Source organism: Lontra canadensis, unplaced genomic scaffold (genome assembly GCF_010015895.1).
Source record: "Lontra canadensis isolate GAN:19392208 unplaced genomic scaffold, GSC_riverotter_1.0 scaffold24, whole genome shotgun sequence".
In the NCBI taxonomy this organism is placed as follows: Eukaryota; Metazoa; Chordata; class Mammalia; order Carnivora; family Mustelidae; genus Lontra; species Lontra canadensis.
This window is the reverse complement of record NW_022631018.1, coordinates 15,129,008-15,148,345: the sequence shown is the minus strand read 5'-3', so window position 1 is coordinate 15,148,345 and position 19,338 is coordinate 15,129,008. Positions and strand designations below refer to the sequence as shown.

The window sequence follows — 19,338 nt, the reverse complement described above, 5'->3', positions numbered from 1 at the left end:
ACCTAGGCATCCCAAGGATTTGAAGTTCTGATTTGAAAGGCAGAGTCAAAGCTACTTTCTTTTATTTTTATTTTTTAAAGATTTATTTATTTGAGAGGTTGGGGGGCAGAGGGAGAGAAAGAGTGAGCATCTCAGAGCTGAGCAAGGGGCTCAATCTTACTACCCCGAGATCACCACCTGACCTGAAACCAAGATTTGGGGGTTTAAACAAAGGCACCACCCGGGTGCCTGTGCTTGCTTTCTTTTAAAACCGAAGTGCAATTCTTACTTCTCCTTGACTCATGACCTTAAGCAGCTGTGAAAGGAGGGAACCCACTGGCAGACTTCACACTCCCTTCTTACCCTTCCCTTCCTTATACTTTTCAGATGTACTCACTCTTTATCTCTTGCTTTGGATCGTTTGTGCCCTCATTGTAAGAAATTAGAGAGAAATAGTGATTTCCCTTCAAAGTAAGGCTTCATTGCCCCACTGTTCCCCCCCCTTCCCCCAAAGTAAGGCTTCATTGCCCCACTGTTCCCCCCCCTTCCCCTCACTGCTCTGCGATACTATTGCTTCACAGCAGACGATCTGAAAGATTCCAGTGTGGGGAAAACAGGTACCTTGGGAATCATGGAGTTGAATCGAGAGGTGGAAGTGACTTGGAGGTCTCCTGCAGGACGGTTAGGTACTCATTCTCTTTACAGCGAATGTAGGCAGCTAGCATTAAGGATTGATTGAGAACTATATTGGGAACTGGGGAGAGTAGCAAATACCCCTCCTCTCATTTAAATCCACCACATCATTGTACAAAGGCCACGAGGTATAAAATAAACTAGCCTGTAGCCAAGAAAGGGTCAGAAAAACCAATGTAACAGGGAATCCAGGCTGTTCTAAGTTCTGTGCCCTGAATGTAGGAATATGATAATAGAAAGGAGAGAACCTGTTAGAAAAGCAGTGTCCCATTCTTAATAACAGAATTGTGTCTAGCTTATTGCTGCAGTGTTACCTGTAGGTACATTTGTGTCACCAACACTCTCTATATGACTCATCTATTTACCTAGTTCCTAACTACCTTTGGCTGCCAGGGGGAGGGTAAAGAAAACAAACATAGACTGTGACAAGTATAACATCATTATTTTCCACATCCATTTTTTATGCTAGTTCCTCTTTTGCTTTCAACATCATGTTCTGGGTTCTAGATTGAATTTCCGTAAGAGTATAGTGGACGCAGTGGAGGCTATGGAACTAGAAGTCAGGCCACTAAAATCCGACTGTAGCTTTACTGATAAACATCAGTGTCACCTTAGGCAAGTCAGTAAACTCTTCTTAGATTCTTGTTCTCTTGTCTGTAAAAGGAAAAGTTTAGAGGAGGTGACAGAATTACTGCCCTAGGACCCAAGCAGGTGACAAATTCTGTGATAGAGTCTGTGGAAGACACTAGGGAGTGGTGAGGCTTATGGCCAAACTGGGCAGTTTATGCTTTCTTTAAAAACATTCCAATTTCTGGGGGTACCTGAATGGCTCAGTGACTTAAGTGTCCAACTCTTGGTTTTGGCTCAGGTAATGATCTCAGGGGCATGAGATCAAGCCCTGTGTTGGGCTCCATGCTCAGTGCAGAGTCTGCTTGAGATCCCCTCTCTCCTTCTCTCTCCCTGTGCCCCTCCCCACCACTCACACATGCATTCTCTCTCTCTCTCTCAAATAAATAAAATAAATCTTAAAAAAAATAAAAACCTTCCAGTTTCTTTATTTTTCTTCACCCTTCCTCCCACATTTAGTTAGAAAAATACACCTGAGAACCTGGTTCCCCCTGCAGGGCTTTCTATCAGGCTCCTGCACCACTAATATCCCCTCTACCAACGCTGACTGGACCATGTGAATGATGATAGTTATGTTTCTGTCTTATAAAAATGAGAGGAAGGAGTGGAACTAGGTTCATAGAAAGTGAGAGCTTGAATATAGGGGGGGAAATATATATATAATATATATATATATAAAATTTGAGGGTTGATTGTTTCTTTATAAATTGATCTAGTTTGAGAAAACCAAAGATAATGTTGATAAATTTTACTTATGTATGATGGACATATCTCCCCAGATCTTACCAAGTGCTGTTTTTTTTCCCCCTGGCAGGGAAAGGCTCCCATCTCTAGGAGGCCTATGTTGCTTGCCAATACTTTGGTCACTGAGTCAGCCAGCAGTGATGTCATCTGGACCTTTCATAAACTTAAGAAAACATGTGTGCAATTTAAGTAAAGTCCTTTTTCTCAATTTTACTCATCAAACTTGTATTTCTTCTTTTTGTTTTTGCTTTTCTTGAGTGTTTTCTGAATGTTTTTCTCTTCTTTGCCGTGTGCACTACCTATACATAAACACATGCGTGCGCAAGCACACACACACTCCACAGATAGTGTGTGTTTGTTTATTTGTTTTGCTACCAGCCTCGCTGTGACCAAGACAGGCAACAATGTAATAAAGCCCCTGGAAACATTCATTATGAAATGAGAAAATTATTTTGGCAATTTGGTGTAAATTGAAATAGCTCTCTCTTCTCAAAATTAAAGAAACGGAATGGTTTGGCTATTAATAAATAAGGATCAGTGATGCAAATGAAATTTATAAACACCTGAGTTATCTTTTTGCTGATAAAATTTAGATAACATACATTCTTTTTGTTTGTTTGTTTTGTCTGCTCTAATGGCTTTTCTTAGTAGTTTTAGCTGTTATGACCATTTTTTTAAACCAGAATCACAAAAGTTAGTAAATTCCCATTTTTCGTTCTCCACTACTGATGAGGTAAAATAGGCAAAGGCCCGGACTTAGCAGCCGGAAAAGAAAAGGCAGTACAAACTTATTTTATAAATAAATAGTCATCCTTGGAATAATTTAGAACCAAAACAATGGTTCAGTGTTAGGAAATTGTAAGGGCATTTTCGCATGTTCTTGGGCGGAAAAGGGGATTAAGTTAATTCCAAGTTATTGAGATCCTGAGAATAATTATATTTTCTCCTGAGATGTTTACAAACGTAAACTCTGATCACTTCCCCAGGGTGTGCTAAGGTTTTCCATCTTTTCACTTAGTAATACTCCTTACACGGTCCAAAGGTAGAGAGAGTAACTTGAAATGGGCTGGTGCACTGGGCCAAAGCAACCTTGATGGGCTGGGGGGGGCGGGGGATGTTCTTCATCAAGACCCACCAGAATATGTACAGGCGCAGTCACCTATGGTGTCTCTGAAAGATGGCTTTGAAGTGTAACTGTTGTTTCCTGTGGTAGGCCTTGAAACGATATGAAGCTAAATGTGGATTTCAAGTTCTTGATTACAGCAGGTATAACACTTTCTCCTAATACCTGGATCAGAAGTGCCCCGTCATGGAGGTGATGGTCATGGCTTGTGCGCTGTGGCTGACTAGCTCACTGTCCTGCCCAGTGAGGTGGCTGTAGTTACGATGTAATGCAACAATGTAATTACATTACAGTGTAATGTAATGCAACAAGTCTCCTCAATTCTGAACATTGTGGATAATGCTCCTCTAACATCGGGGAGCACGTACCCCTTCAAATCTGTATTTTTGTATCCTCTGGGTAAATAAAAAAATTTTTTTTTGTATCCTCTGGGTGCAGTTGCCATAATTAAAGGTAGAGAACAAACTGAGGGATGATAGTGGGAGGTGGGATGGGGGAAGGGCACTTGTCATGATGAGCACTGGGTTGTCACAACTGCCGGTGGTTCGGGGGCGGGGGTTTCTACTGGCATCTTGCGGGTAGGGGCCAGGGAGGCCATTAAACGTGCACAACACAGCTCCTTACAATAAAGAACAATCAGGTGCAAATGTCAGTAGTGCTAGGTTGAGAAACCGTGATCTAGAAGTAGCAAGGCCTTGCTCATTGCCTTTGTTCTACAAGAATCTTGCTCAAGAATAATTATAGTTAAGGATACTGATTGTTCTGGCTGGTGATTTTACCTATCTTCTGCCAGTCTGGCTAGGATTACTTATCAGTGGAAAGTGACAGGTGCATACATCCTCCCAGTTGGGGCTGGAAACATACCTGGTGTATCCTTCATAATGTATAGAGCTGATCTCCTTGATTTGCCAACATCCACACGTCCTTAATGGCCTTCCAGCCACTGCTTTCTTAAGACGTTGCCATTCTTGTTCAGATCACCTTTCACTCCTGGCGCCAACGCCTTCAGCACATTTTTTGGCTATTAGAGTCTTTTCTTTTATGAGAGATTTTTCTTTTCGATGTTTTTTTCATTTATGCATGTTACTTTTAATCCCTTTCACTACTGTAATTGTCATTTCCGAGGCTGGCTTTCTCTGACTTTGGATTAGGCTGTTTTTATCTTGGTTGTGCTAGCTGTCAGTCCCCTAGTAAAGGGCGACAACAATCTTCTGACTAGCTGAAGCCCAGTCAAGTGTGGACAGACACATGTATCTCTTATCTTGCTGTGGTTTCATTTTTCTGCTTGTTTGCCCTGGTCTCAGCTTGTTTTAAGAACCGGGGTGCATCTCGAGTCTCAGCCTAGGGAGGTCTGGTTCATTGCTTGGTTTCTCAGAGACATCTGGGTGCTGCCTGGGGAGTGGTTCCCCCCACCCAGTCACCGGGGTAATTCCTGTTCACATCACCCTGTGCAGATGGAGAACGGAGACATGAATAATTCACTGTCCATATATAAGGGATGAACCTTCCTAAACTGGGATGTTATTTGCCTTTTGTTCAAAAACACCTTGGTGAAGAGAGGCCTGATGGTAACGTGGGAGAGAAAATGGGTGGGTGGGATTGGACCATGAGAATGGTTAAGACAGACTGAAATGGACCAATAGTCAGCAGCTCGCTCACTTGTGGTGCTCATTGTACTATTGATATATGAGTAGTGGACCTCCAGAAATACTACTTACTTACTATTTTTTTTTTTTTAAGATTTTATTTATTTATTTGACAGAGAGAGAAATCACAAGTAGAGAGGCGGGCAGAGGGGGAGGGAGAAGCAGGCTCCCTGCTGAGCAGAGAGCCTGATGCAGGGTTTGATCCCAGGACCCTGAGATGGTGACCCGAGCCGAAGGCAGAGGTTCAACCCGCCGAGCTACCCAGGCGCCCCACTACTTACTTTTATGTTCATGTGTTGCTTTGGGACTCAGAGGTCCTATTTGGGTTTGTATTGATAATTAAGTTTATTTTCAGGCTATGGTTGGTGCTGGGGATAAGAAATCAGGATGCATTATGAAATACTCGTACTGTCCTTTCTGGAGAGAAGAAGAAATGAGTATTCTTTTCGTCTCTTGGTTGTGGACAGAAAAAGTTTGCCCACTCACAATGGGATAGGAAATGATAACCAGAACCTCCTGTCTAATCCGGTTTATAGCAGATAATGGCATGTGGGGTTTAGTGTTTTCTGTAAGGACTATAGGACTTTGGATTGCGGTGGTTCCAGCTGAAGAGCAATAGGGTTTCATCTGTTTTGAACCATCTAAGCATTATTATTCCTCGGGATTAACTCTTTCTGTTTTATACCTGAAGAGCATGTGGAGTATTTTGAAATATACTATTGAAATGACTTAAAAATATCACTTCCCTTTTTAGTTTTAGTTTTAGGACACAGTTTCTGCAAATTCCTTCTCTTCCTCTCTGATCCTAGTAACTGAAGTCAGTGATTGCAAAAAAAACCCATATCTTGGTTATAACTTTTCCTCGGGAGAGTTGTTGATTTCACTATCTCACCATTTCATATAATAACTGTTTTCATAGTGTAATTTTAACACATAGTCTTTGACTGTCATAAATTCTAAAAGAGTAAAGAGGGATATTGGAAAAGGGGTTAAATGAGCTCAAAACTCGCCAACATTGTAATCTCATAAAAGAACTCTATGTATAGAGATTTTTCAACTGTGAATTTTTTCCGGATTTCCTTTCTTTTTCCTAATACAGCTTTTTAGCTTTTAGTCAAATTAGGTATAAATAAATAATTATCCTTTATCTTAGAAAAAGTCATTTCATAGCTCCACAGGGCACACTTTGAATGTTAGTCAGTCCCTCTGTTTCCTTTCTAATGGATGTAATAAAGGTAAGTGCTTTATTCATAGATTTACGCATGTGAGTCTAAAGCTCTGGGAACTAAATTGCTTACCATGTAACACTTTGATTTTCCTTTTCCATTAATAAATCTCTTTAGAAAATACTAAGTTGTTGGAAAACTGCTACTTCTTATTTTTCTAAAACCAGAAATGTGTCTTATCTGGGTTTTTCTTAAACTCATGATGAGTAAAAAACAAAACAAAAAAAAAACCCCAAACCACCCCAAAAAGCAAAACTCATGATGAGTAAGAGGAGGCCAGGCTTGATTAGTATTCAGCACAAAGGCCTGTCAGACAAAGGTCTGTGTGAAAATAGGATTGGTGTGTGGAGAGAAATGTAGTGATAAATTCACTGAGTCTCTTGTGTAGTTAGTAATAAAATTTCATTGTCCAACCCCTGACCTGAAAGGCTTATTTTCTTAATTAGGAAATAAAATGAGTTACTCTAAGCAAAGAACCTATGTCAGATATTTTATAACACAGAGTAGTGTGTGTGTGTGTGTATTTTTTTTTTAAACTGAGTTACAGTTACTTTTTTTGTTCTAAACTTTGAAATTAATGAGCTTGGATAAAGTAAAATCTGTTTTTCAAGGTCCTGTAGAATATATGTTTGTAAATATATTTTCATCCATGACTGGTAATGAAAAGATAGTTGTTTTGTAGCTCTCTTAGGGTTCCTATGTAGGCAGCAAAGATGAGGAGCTTTTCTCCTGAGGACACAAGAAGAAATAGACCTAAATTGTCAAAGAAGAACAAGAATGTCACTGGCCATCATTGTTAAGAGTTGTTCCTTCTTAGGGACCTTCTCAGGGAAAGTACCATCTCCTTCCCTCAAAGATCTTAAGGATTGTTTCAATGGAGTTCATTTGTAATAGATGATAGGGCACTGGAGTGGCTCAGTTGCCTAAGCCTCTATCTTCAGCTCAGGTCATGATCTCAGGGTCCTGGGATCTAGCCCTATGTCAGGCTCCCTGCTCCACAGGAAGTCTGCTTCTCCCTCTCCCTCTGCCTCCCCACCCCGCCCCACTCGTGTGTGTGGTGCGCCATGTGCACCTGCTTTCTCAGTCTCTCCAATATATAAATATAGCCTTTAAAAGTAAAGAAATAGGGGCACCTGGGTGGCTCAGTCGGTTGTCTGCCTTCAGCTCAGATTGTGATCCCAGGGTCCTGGATCTAGCCCTGTATGGAGCTCCCTGCCAAGCGGGGAGTCTGCTTCTCCCTCTGCCCCTGTCTCTCTCTCCCTCTCACAAATATATAAAATCTTTTAAAAAAATAAATAGATAATAGATGTAGATGAATTTGCATGGGAATTCATCATTTTCCGAACATACATTTCCATCTTAAATATATGTAGATGCTTGGTAAATTAATGAGTGGATTAAAAAATAACTTTCAAATACAGATGTCAAACTTTGAACAGGGTGACTGAAATCTGGGTTCCAGCTCTAATGTGAAAGGAACAGTTTTTGTTGTAGTTAATGTTTTCTAAATTGGAACCAGTGAATTCAATCCTAAGAGATGAGCAGAAACAACAAGTTTAAATGGAAAAAATAAATGGACCTTAATTAATGAAATTACCAGTTGATTGCCTGGTTCTCTGGTTGTTAGACATGTGAAAATATCCATAACGTAGCATAGATTCTCCTAATGCCATCACTGGTGTCATTAGTATAATTCTGTTTTTAATAAAAGACTTGGATCCTTTGCTGAAAACATTTTTGGGTATTTCACTGGATCATTATTTCAGGTCTGTATTGCTGCATAACAAACCACTGTAAAGCCTGGTGTCTGACAGCAACAACTAAAGGCATTTGGGTTGACTGGACGCAGCTGGACAGTTCTTCCTGTCTCTTTCATACCATTGCAATGAGATGGCCTCGGGCACTGGAGTCATCTGGAGGCTCCCCTGGCTGTCAGCGGGGCTGGGCTTCTGTCCTTCCCCATATGGTCTCAGGGCCTCTCCTTGCCACATGGTCCAGCCACAATCTCTGCAGCAGGGTAGGCAAGCTTCCTACTTAGTGGCTTAGGAATCATAAAAATAAGCATTCCAGCAGGGAGGAAGCAGAAGCTACCAGACATTTAAAAAATGAAATCTGGGGGCGCCTGGGTGGCTCAGTCAGTTAAGGTCTCTATTCTTGGTTTCCTCAGGTCATGATCTCAGGGTCATGGGATTGAACCCCGAGTGGGCTCCACACTCAGTGGGAAGTCTGCTGGTCCTCTCCCTCCCCTGTAATACCCCCCGCAACATGTGCACAGTGGGCGCTTACTAGCACATGCATCCTCTCTGTCTGTCTCGAATAAATAAACAAATCTTAAAAAAAAAAAAAATGAAGCCTGGTCTGGCATGGTGTAACTTCTGCATTCCGTTGGTGAGTACAAGTTACCAACTTAGTTTCAACTTGGGAGGGGACAAGGGTAGAGTCCTGGTTTTGGGGGGGGCGCTATTTGGAGAGATGAACTACTATAGTATAATATACCCTAAGAAACTTCGTTTTAGGCTGTAGGGTAAGTATGTGCTAGTGAGTCAGAGCTTTGGTCCTGGGGGTGGTGAGGTCCACTAACCAAGAGTCACTATAGATGTGCAGTCAGCCCGCAGGACACTGGAGGGACTAACACTACAGAGGAGGGCACTGTAAGCATTTCATTTAGCTCTTCTGGTCTTTATCAAAACTAGTCCAGACAGTCTGGCTGTCTCTCTGTTGAGGAGGGACCTCTGGCTCACAGGCTCAAGTAGGCTTCCCTGGGCATGACTTTGATGTGGTGGAGTCCGTCTGGCTAGTTCTGCCCACCACCCTGGTGTCTCAGGGAGGGAAGAGGAGCCCTTTCTGGGGTGGAGTCGGTGTTGGGAGGGTGGAGTGGGGAGCATCTAACCCATTCTGTCTTCCTTGGAAGTAGAGCTATGTGTGCTGAGTGTCCACCACGGATGAGTCAGGGTCCTTAGGGATCATCAAGCCTCACCTCTGAGCATGGACTTCATCTCTCTCTTCCTCAGCACTGTCCTCAGCAAAGCCAAAAACACCTCTCTGCTTTTTCCCAGAAAGTCTGAGACACGATGACTTCTCCTTTCGAAACTGGCTTTTGGAATAAGTGTACATGTGGCCGTCCAGACGTCCCCAGCGCTGATTTGCATCATGTTGTCGTTGCAGAGCGGGCGAATAGAAGCATTCACCAGCTGCAAAGCGCCCTGAGAGAAGGCAACGGTGGTGTTGGAGAAGGCGCACCAGACGCCCCGTGTGGCACCGGTGTGGACAGTGAGGACCCCAGGGCAGCCTGGCAGGAGCTGCAGTACAGCCATGCTGGTGCGTGTGAACGGACATCAGTCCTGGTCTCAGTGGCGCAGGGTGACTATTTTAAGCTCCTCCATAGCGTAAGGACTCCAGGCCATCTTCCACTCTGCAGGTGTGATTTTCTTCCTGAAACAAAAATTAGCTGGTGCAGTTCCCTTGCTGAATATTTTCCCTTTGACCTCATGGTGCCTGTAGGCTGAAGTCCACAGTCCTTTAAATGTCATAGCAGTATTTTCTTAAGGGGGCTGCAAGCTACCTCTGCATGTTCATAATTCTGTCCTGCTCCCCGCCATCCATGTTGCAAGCCATGTTCTAGCCACAGCGGCCCACTGGCCCTGCGTCCACCATCCCTTCGAAATGGGATTTTTCTCACCCTCTCCTGCTTCCTAATCTGCTCATCCTTCGCAGAGTGAACTCTCTGTAAAAGCAGCCATGGTTAGGTGCTTCCTGTTCTTCCAGCACTGCCTATAGCTACAGATCTACACGGGCACGTATTACCCCGTTTTTTTCACCCGTCCGTGGCGCGCTCCTGCTTCGTGGACTCAGCTTTTCAGTGGCAGCGGTTTTCTCCTGTTTGCCTTTGGCGCTCCCGTCCATTGCGCAGTTGTTGATGCAGAAAACACGTTTACACTGTGTTTGTTAGACGGAGAGACGTGTGGGTGGGTGGTGACAAGCCCTGGGCCCGGGGGAGGCTAACGAAACCCATCGTGTTCCCTCCACAGTCAATCAGCTCAAAGCTCTGTTGCGCCAGCAGGCAACTAAGGAAAGTGAGCTGTCTCCATCGAGAAGGCAAGATGCGTCCCCTTTGGTGCGTACCCACATTTGAACCTGACAAGCACATTGTCTTCCTATTTTTTTTTTTAAAGATTTTATTTATTTATTTATTTAGAGGGAAAAAGCTTGAATGGGGGGAAGGAGAAAGGGAGAAAGAGAGAGAATCTCAAGCAGACCCCACTCTCAGCAGAGCCTGATAGGGGGCCTGATCTCACAACCCTGAGATCATGACCTGAGTCAAAATCAAGAGACGCTTAACCAACTGAGCCACCCACGTGACCCTCTAAGTATGTTTTAACTCTACAGTATTGTTTTAGTAGAATACGGGGCAGGACATTCTGATAGCATAAAGCATTAAAAGAAATGATCTCCTCGGGGCGCCTGGGTGGCTCAGTGGGTTAAAGCCTCTGCCTTCGGCTCAGGTCATGATCTCAGGGTCTTGGGATCGAGCCCCGCATCGGACTCTCTGCTCGGCGGGGAGCCTGCTTCCCTCTCTCTCTCTCTGCTTGTCTCTGTGCCTTCTTATAATCTCTGTCACATAAATAAATAAAATCTTTAAAAAAAAGAAATGATCTCCTCTCTGATTATTTTGGCTGAAGAATAGAGATTTCCATGGCAGAGGGAATCCTGAATTTTAAATTTATTGTTCGCTTGAAAAGTATAAGTGAGGGAAAAATCTGGACAATTTACTTTGCAATTGTTAACAAAAAAAAAAAAAAGGGAACGGCCTATGGAAAAGAGTAGCTGTTTCTTTTTTATGGGGTTTTAGAATTTAATTATATTGCTAGCTATTCTTTGTAATATATATTTTGAGTGTCAAAGCCAAAGTATATAATCTTATTCTGCATTTTAAAATACATGGTTATAAAATTGCACAATGTGAGAAGCTATAGTGTATTTTTTTCTGAAGTTGTTTTTTATTGCTATTGCTTCGACAGAGTGAATTATTCCTGATTGTAGCAATGTGGTATGCTAACACCTGATACAGATGTGAGGGAGAGATAGGTATGAGGGAAGGATTTGGCCGGGTTTAAATGGTCGAAATAATGGCCTAGGCCTTAGGTCTATCTGGGCCTATTACTTTCTAGAAAGATATTATGCCTCACAGCGTTTCTGTAATCATAAGAGTATATACTTAAAATTCTTTAGAAACCTATGCAGTCTGACACAAATCTAATACGTCAAAGTAGCAATAACTACCTTGCATTTTCAATGTAATGCGTAAAGCATTTTCAACGTAATGCATTGAAATGTGTGCGACAGTTGGAAAACAAGGCTGCGTTGTAGAAACCATGGAGATATAACACTTTACTCACAGCTGAAATGTCATAACCGTACCCCCATATTAACACTTCGCTCCAGCCTGACACATACGTTCGTGCTTAATTCCCACTTTGGAGACATGTACTACATACCCATATTCAACATTTATGGCTATCAACTATAATTTTAATGCAACATTAATGCAACATTAATGCAAATTTAATTCAACAATGTATTCAGTGAATGCATTCCTGGTGAGACCAGGCTTCTAGAATGCTCTTAAGTACAGAGTAGGTAGAGTACTTGGAAGTCTAGTAGATGAAGTTACTGCATCTGCTGAATGCTCAGGCACAGTCATTATCATTTTACAGTTACAACCGAGCAGTGGTAGTCTGGAGCTGGTTGAATCTGGGTAACAGGAGGAGGCTTATCGAGAGCATCACTGGTTCCGTATATACTTTGCAAATCCCCGGATCCGTTTATACGGAACTGTGTGGAAGGATGCGAATTAGACTCTGAATGTGTATAGCCCACCTGGAATGATTACAAGCCGTAATGACAATAAGCATGTCTGACGGTTTAGAAACACTTTAGAGACACTTTCTTCTTCTTTTTTAAAAAATTTTATTTATTTGAGAGAGAGAGAGAGCGCTAGCGTGTGAGCCGGGGTAGGTGCTGAGGGGGACGGAGAGGGACGGGGAAAGAATCTGAAGCAAGCTCTGTGTTCAGCGTAGAACCCAACTTGGGGCTCGATCTCACAACCCTGATATCATGACCTGAGCCGAAACCAAGAGTCAGACGCCTGGCTGACTGAGCCACCCAGGCAGCGCTCGTGTGCACTTTCATAGCCATACGACCTAGCGGCTCTATTGACAGTGCAACGGATGCACTTTGAGATGGAAAATATAACCACATATTATTACTTATGATTTTGAAATGTGGCTGTCCAGATTCTAATAAACCCTTCAAACTGTATACAGGTGATTTCCTTTTCCACTCAATCTTAGCTTGGGTCTTTTTTATTTTTTACACCCACAGTCATATTTGATTCTTATTTGTCTATGTTCTGGACCCATTTCTATTAACATAAAATTATTATCATTAATTGCTTTCTATTCACCAGAGATAATCCATTTAATTAAAGTTACTTTGGTTTTTAAACTTCTTAAATATGCCAAAAATCAAAACTCTACTTAATTATTCTGCCACAAGAACTGGTCCTTTGTTGTTAGGAATTTCTAACAGCCTGAGAAATAAGGATCAGGTGTCTCATCTCGAGATTTCTCTGGGTTCATTTCACTTGTTGACACTCATTCTCCCTTCCTGGTTTCCTCTTTTCCTTAAAAAATATCATGGAATGATAAATGATTCTAGAAACCCCATTATCATTTGAGGCAAAAGTAGGATATACATTAAAGTCAATGCAGGAGTACTGCAGAGGTACAGAGAATTAACACTTTTTCTGGGGTCTGTTTGCTGGACCCCTGGTCCAGGGTACCTTGTTTCTCGAGGGTCCTGCCTGTGTACCCTAGGCTTGGCAACTCCGTGCTCCAGACCAGCATAGTCTCAAATTGCCTTGAGTACTAGGGTCAAAAAATAAAAAAACATGCTTTGCTAATGTCCTCCTTTGTAGATTGAATTTTACCTGGTGGACACACCTGGCAGCAAACCCTTGTCTAAAGAAACCCTTCAGCAGGCCGCTGGTCTGCCATTTTGGCTTATAGTGCTCTCGTATGGCGGTTTCTTGAAGAGAGTTGTCCATTTATCTCCCCATTGCTGAATGGGGTGTCACATTTCCAGATGGCTCTGATAGGCAGTTCACCCCAAGCCAATGAGACTACACCAGCATTTTTCCATTTGCCACAAAGTTTTTATGACCACTCTCACTTTCCATCTTTAAAAAAAAGATATTCACACCTGAATCTTATCTATTTTATCTATCTGTGGAATTTATAGACTAGAGACATAAATACTACTGGCCACAATGTGATCTACCCTATGTTTTTGTGACATCAGTACTAAATTGAGTATAGACATGGTATGGTGGTATTACCTGATTCTTGGCTAACTCCAAACATGCTTAGTTTTGGGGGGGGGTGTTTTTGTTTTTGGGTTTTTTTTTGCCTTAGAGGTCATCAGAGTACGAGGAAGCCAATATGCCTACTGTATACAATCTCGTTCCTATCGTCAATGACCAGTCTCAATACATTCATCATTTAGAGGCAGAAGTCAAGTTCTGCAAGGTAAGTTTCTCATTAAAAATTTAACTGTAACTAAGTTAAAGTTTCTATTAATGATACCTTATATGAAAATGTGCTATTACTAGTCTTCACGTGTATTGCGATCCATTGACAGTTGCATGTTCACATGTTTGAAAAGACTGTTATGTTACAGGGGCTTCTCACGCTGGGGAGTGATACTCCTGACCTTGCCATTTCTGATGGCTTCATTTCCCAGTGGCCCATAACTGTGTCTCATGTTTTGATAATGTGCTCTCATGTTTTAGAGTTTTTGCTTTCCACCCTACATTCTTTTTTTTTTTTTTTTGAAAGATTTTATTTATTTGACAGAGAGAGAGAGATCACAAGTAGGCAGAGAGGCAGGCAGAGAGAGAGAGGGGAGGAAGCAGGCTCCCTGCGGAGCAGAGAGTCCCATGCGGGGTTGGATCCCAGGACCCTGGGATCATGACCTGAGCCGAAGGCAGAGGCTTTAACCCACTGAGCCACCCAGGCACCTCCACCCTACATTCTTTAGCCTAGTTGATGGGAAATGCGTTAGAATGGTAATACCAGTCACTCTCCTGCACTCAGGGTTTCTAAACTGCGGACTAAATCTGCTCCATTGTCTACATGAAGGTTCTTACCTTAGCCTGGAATGAGAATGGCCCGGGGGTGCTAATAACAATGTTGAAGAAACCAATTGTATCTGCTGCATCTTATCATGTGGCTTTATCTTCGTTCTTGGAGGATACAATCGTTATTGCACAAGGATTCTTGGATTTACCGAAACCGCTGAAATAATATCCTCGGATTGATTCCCTTAACAAGCTCCTATAAATCTCATGATCTCAGGGTACTGGGATCGAGTCCTGCGTCAGGCTCTCTGCTCAGCAGTGACTTGCTTCCTCCTCTCTCTCTCTCTCTCTCTCTGCCTGACTCTCTGCCTACTTGTGATCCCTGTCTGTCAAATAAATAAATAACATCTTAAAAAAAAAAAAAAAGATGCTATGGGTAAAACTTAGAAGACCTTGTAGGGGAGTTTTATCTTTTGGCTGTGACATAATTAAATTAACATAAAACAGATTAACAGGATGAAAATATGCACATTTATTTGGTCATTTTATTACTGAAATATAATTGATAATATATTACTTTTAGGTGTACAACATGCTGATTGAACAATTTGATATATTACTCAGTGCTCATCACAATAAGTGTAGTTACTACCTGTCAGAATACGATGTTATTACAATATTATTGACTACATTCCCTGTGCTGTACTTTTCATCTCTGTGATTTGTTTTATAACTGAAAGTTTGTACTCTTAATTCCCTTTATCTGTTTCACGCATCTCCCTACCGACCCCTCGGCAACCACCAGTTCTCTGTTTTTAAGTGTCTGCTTGTTCCTTTATTTTGTTTTTTAGATTCCACATATAAGTGAAATCATATGGTATTTGTCGTCTTCTGTGTGATTCATTTCAGTTAGCATGATACCCTCTAGGTTCACCCATGTTGTCACAAATGCAAGATGTCATTCTTTTTTTTTTTTTTTAAGATTTTATTTATTTATTTGACAGAGATCACAAGTAGGTGGAGAGGCAGGCGGGGGGTGGGGGGGAAGCAGACTCCCTGCTGAGTAGGGAGCCTGATGCGGGGCTCGATCCCAGGACCCGAGATTATGACCCAAACCGAAGGCAGAGGCTTAATCCACTGGGCCACCCAGGCACCCCAAGATGTCATTCTTTTTTATGGCTGCATAATATTCTATTCCATTTATACATGTATATAGTACACACACACACACACACAAACACACATCCCACATCTTTATCCATTCATCAATCAATGCATATTTGGTTGTTTCCATGTCTCGGCAACTATAAATACTGCTGCAGTAAACAGAGAGGTGCTTGGATTTTCTTGGATTTGTGTTAGTTTGGGGGTAAATACCCAGTAATGAAATTACTGGACCTTATGGTATTTCTGTTTTTAATTTTTTTGAGGATCCTCCATACCGTTTTCCACATTGGCTGCACCAATTTATATTCCCACCAACAGTGCACGAGGATTGCCTTTTGCCCCATCCTCATCAATACTTGTTAATTCTTGTCTTTTTGATACTAGCCGTTCTGACTGGTGTGAGGTGATACCGCATTGTAGTTTAGATTTTTTTTTTTTCCCTGATGATGAGTGATATTGAGCACCATTCCATATGTCTGTTGGCCATGTGTATGTCTTCTTTGGGAAAATGTCTATTCAGGTCTTCTGCCTATTTTTAGATCTGATTACTTACTTTTTTTCAGTGTTGAATTATACAAGTTCTTTATATACTCTGGATATTAACCCCTTAACAGGTATATCATTTGCAAATCTCTTCTCCCATTTAGGAGGTTGCATTTTTGTTTTGTTGGTGACTTCCTTTGCTATGCAAAAGCTTTTTATTTTGGTTGTCCTTATTTGAGGAGACCTATCCATAAACATGTTGCTGAGCCAAGAGATTCCTGCCTATGTTTTTTTCTTTTAGAAATTTTATAGTCTCACATTTAGGTGTTTAATCCATCTGGTGTATATTTTTGTGTACGGTGTGAGAAAGCGGTCCAGTTTCATTCTTTCACATGTTGCTGTCCAGTTTTCCCAAAACCATTTTTTTATTGAAAAGACTGTCTTTTCCCTATTGGATATTCTTGCCTCCTTTGTCATAGATTAACTGACTGTTAGAGTTGTGTTTACTCTGGGCTCTCTATTCTGTTCCATGGATCCGTGTCTGTTTGGGGGCCAGTACCATACTGTTTTGATTACTATAGTTATGTAGTACATCTTAAAATCTGGGATCGTGATACCTCCACCTTTTTCTTCTTTCTTAAGATTACTTTGACTATTTAGGATCTGTTTTGGTTCCATACAAATATTAGGTTTATTTATTCTAGTTCTGCAGAAAATGCTGTTAGTACTTGGGTAGAAAGTGCATGGAATCTGCAGATTGCCTTGGGTAGTGTGGACATTTTCATATTTATTCTTCCAATCCATAGGCATGAGATAGCTTACCATTTGTTTGTATCTCTTTCAGTTTCTTTCATCAGTGTTCTGTAGTTTTCACACTATAGGTCTTCCACATCCATGGTTAGGTTTATTGCTAGGTATTTTATTCCTTTTGGTGCATTGTAAATGGGATTGTTTTAATACAAGTTCTATGTGACATGGGAACTCTCATGAGGAAATGGCAAGACCGAAATGCTCTTATACTGTGTTGAGCAAAGAGAGGCAGTGTGGAAACACAACTAAGATATATGGGGAGACTAAAGGAGGGATGAGTTATTTTAGTGAGGTCTTTTTGTACAGATTCCTCTCAGCCTCCACTCCCCATCTCTGGTGATAAGAATGTTTTCTTTCTTCCTCCTATGCAGAGGACAGCTTTCACATGGGATTTTTATCTCTTGCTTCCAGGAAGAAACGGAAGGTCACTCTTTTGGTATCTGCTGTTTTTTAAGTGCTTTTAGCTCAAAATAATTCTTATTCCTAAGTGGCATATTTTGGGGTAGCAGATTCTACCACAATATAGATTGTAATAAACTTACCATCTATCTAGTCATGGGACGCCTGGGTGGCTCAGTTGGTTAAGTGACTGCCTTCAGCTCAGGTGATAATCATGGGGTGCTGGGATTGAGTCCCACATCGGGCTCCTCACTGAGCAGGGACCCTGCTTCTCCCTCTGCTTGCCAATCCCCCTGCTTGTGCTCTCTCTCTCTCTCTCTCTGACAAATAAATAAGTAAAATCTTCTTTAAAAATAAACTTACCATCTAGTTGGGAAGAGAGTACTAATACCTATAAGCACCACAGCAACACAGTAGAGTATAAGGTAGTCTCTGTTCTGTAGTATTAACCAAAATTATAGTAAGAATAGAAAGGTACTAAAAGTTGGAGTTTAGGGTCATGTTTTTCTGGGAGAGGAAAATCTTAAAGGAGTGGGATTGCTTAGATCAGCAGGAGGATGAAGGAGTTCATAGAGAAAACAGCCACACTGAAAGGACATATTCAGGATGAATACGTTTTATCTATGGGAGCCACAAGGCATCTATTCTAAATTCCTGCAATAGAGGATGTCTGTTAGAAATTATTAAGGGCTCCTGGGTGGCTCAGTGGTTAAGCTTCTGCTCAGCTCATGATCCCAGGGTCCTGGGATTAAGTTCTGTATCAAGCTCTTTGCTCAGTGGGCAGCCTGGTTCTCCCTCTCTTTCTGCTGCTCCCCCTGCTTATGCTCTCTCTGTCTCTCTCCTCTCTCTGTCAAATAAATAAAATCTTTAAAAAAAAGAAATTATGAAAATGATGCTGAACTAGGAAAATGAAAGATTATAAGAACCTTGAAAGGTAGAGTATATATTTGATACATTTTAACAAGAGAATAATGGAATGAAAGTAACATTTAAGGGCTTAGAAATAGATTATTAATTTTTTTTAAGATATTGTTTATTTGTTTGACAGATCACAAGTAGGCAGAGAGGCAGGCAGAGAGAGAGAGGGGAGGAAGCAGGCTCCCTGCTGAGCAGAGAGCCTGATGCGGGGCTCGATCCCAGGACCCTGAGATCATGACCTGAGTCGAAGGCAGACATTTAACCTCCTGAGCCACTGAGGCATCCCTCATTTAATTTAATTTAATTTAATTTTATGTAAACTCCATGCCACATGTGGGGTTTAAACTCACAACCTGGAGATCAAGAGCCACATGTTGTACCAACTGACCCAGCCAGGCACCCCTAAGTTTTTATTTTAATTCCATTTCATTAAAATACAGTGTGTTAGTTTCAGGTGTACAATATAGTGACTCAACACTTCCATGCAACACCCAGTGCTCATCAGAACAGGTGCCCTCTGTAATCCCCATCACCTTTTTCACCCATCCTCCCACCCACCTCCCTTCTGGTGACCATCATTTTGTCTGTTTCTTGGTTTGCCTCTCTCTCTTTTTTTCCCTTTGCTCATTTGTTTTGTTTCTTAAATTCTACGTATGCATGAGCTCACACAGTACTTGTCTTTCTCTGCCTGACTTATTTCCCTTAGCGCACTACTGTGTAGCGCCATCTGTCTTTGCAAATGACAAGATTTCATTCTCTTTTATGGCTGAGTAATATTCCATTGTATTTCTGTATATATGTATATGTGTGTGTGTGTGTGTGTGTGTATTATATGTACATATATACCATTTCTTCTTTTTTTTTAAAGATTTTTATTTATATTTATTTGACAGAGAGAGAGAGATCACAGGTAGGCAGAGAGGTAGGCAGAGGCAGAGGGGGAAGCAGGCTCTCCGCTGAGCAGAGAGCCCGATGCAGGGCTTGATCCCAGGACCCTGAGATCATGACCTGAGCCAAAGGCAGAAGATTAACCCACTGAGCCACCCAGGTGCCCCCATACCACTTCTTTACCCATTCATCAGTTGATGGACATCTGGGCTCTTTCCATAATTTGGCTATTATAGATAATGTTGCTATAAACATTGGAGTGCATATATCCCTTTGAATTAGTATTTCTGTATTCTCTGGGCAAATACTTACTAGTGCAATTGCTGGATGGTAGGGTAATTTTATTTTTAACTTTTTGAGGAAGCTCCATTCTGTTTTCTAGAGTGGCTGCACCAGTTAGCATTCCCACCAACAGTGCAAGAGGGTTCCCTTTTCTGCACATCCTTGTCAAAACCTGTTGTATTTTGGGTTACTGATTTTAGCCATTCTGGCAGTATG

At 41.6% G+C, this 19,338-nt stretch overlaps 1 protein-coding gene across 6 annotated transcripts in view; it reads left to right on the top strand.

The window, feature by feature from the left end:
- SDCCAG8 (SHH signaling and ciliogenesis regulator SDCCAG8) overlaps window positions 1-19,338 on the top strand; it is a 229,618-nt gene that overhangs the window by 3,693 nt on the left and 206,587 nt on the right. For all 6 annotated transcript variants that reach the window (XM_032862916.1, XM_032862914.1, XM_032862913.1 and 3 more), the window contains exons 2-4: window positions 9,204-9,356; window positions 10,067-10,152; window positions 13,511-13,624. In XM_032862916.1, coding sequence (XP_032718807.1) covers window positions 9,204-9,356; window positions 10,067-10,152; window positions 13,511-13,624 — 353 coding nt within the window. The remainder of the gene's footprint in view (window positions 1-9,203; window positions 9,357-10,066; window positions 10,153-13,510; window positions 13,625-19,338) is intronic.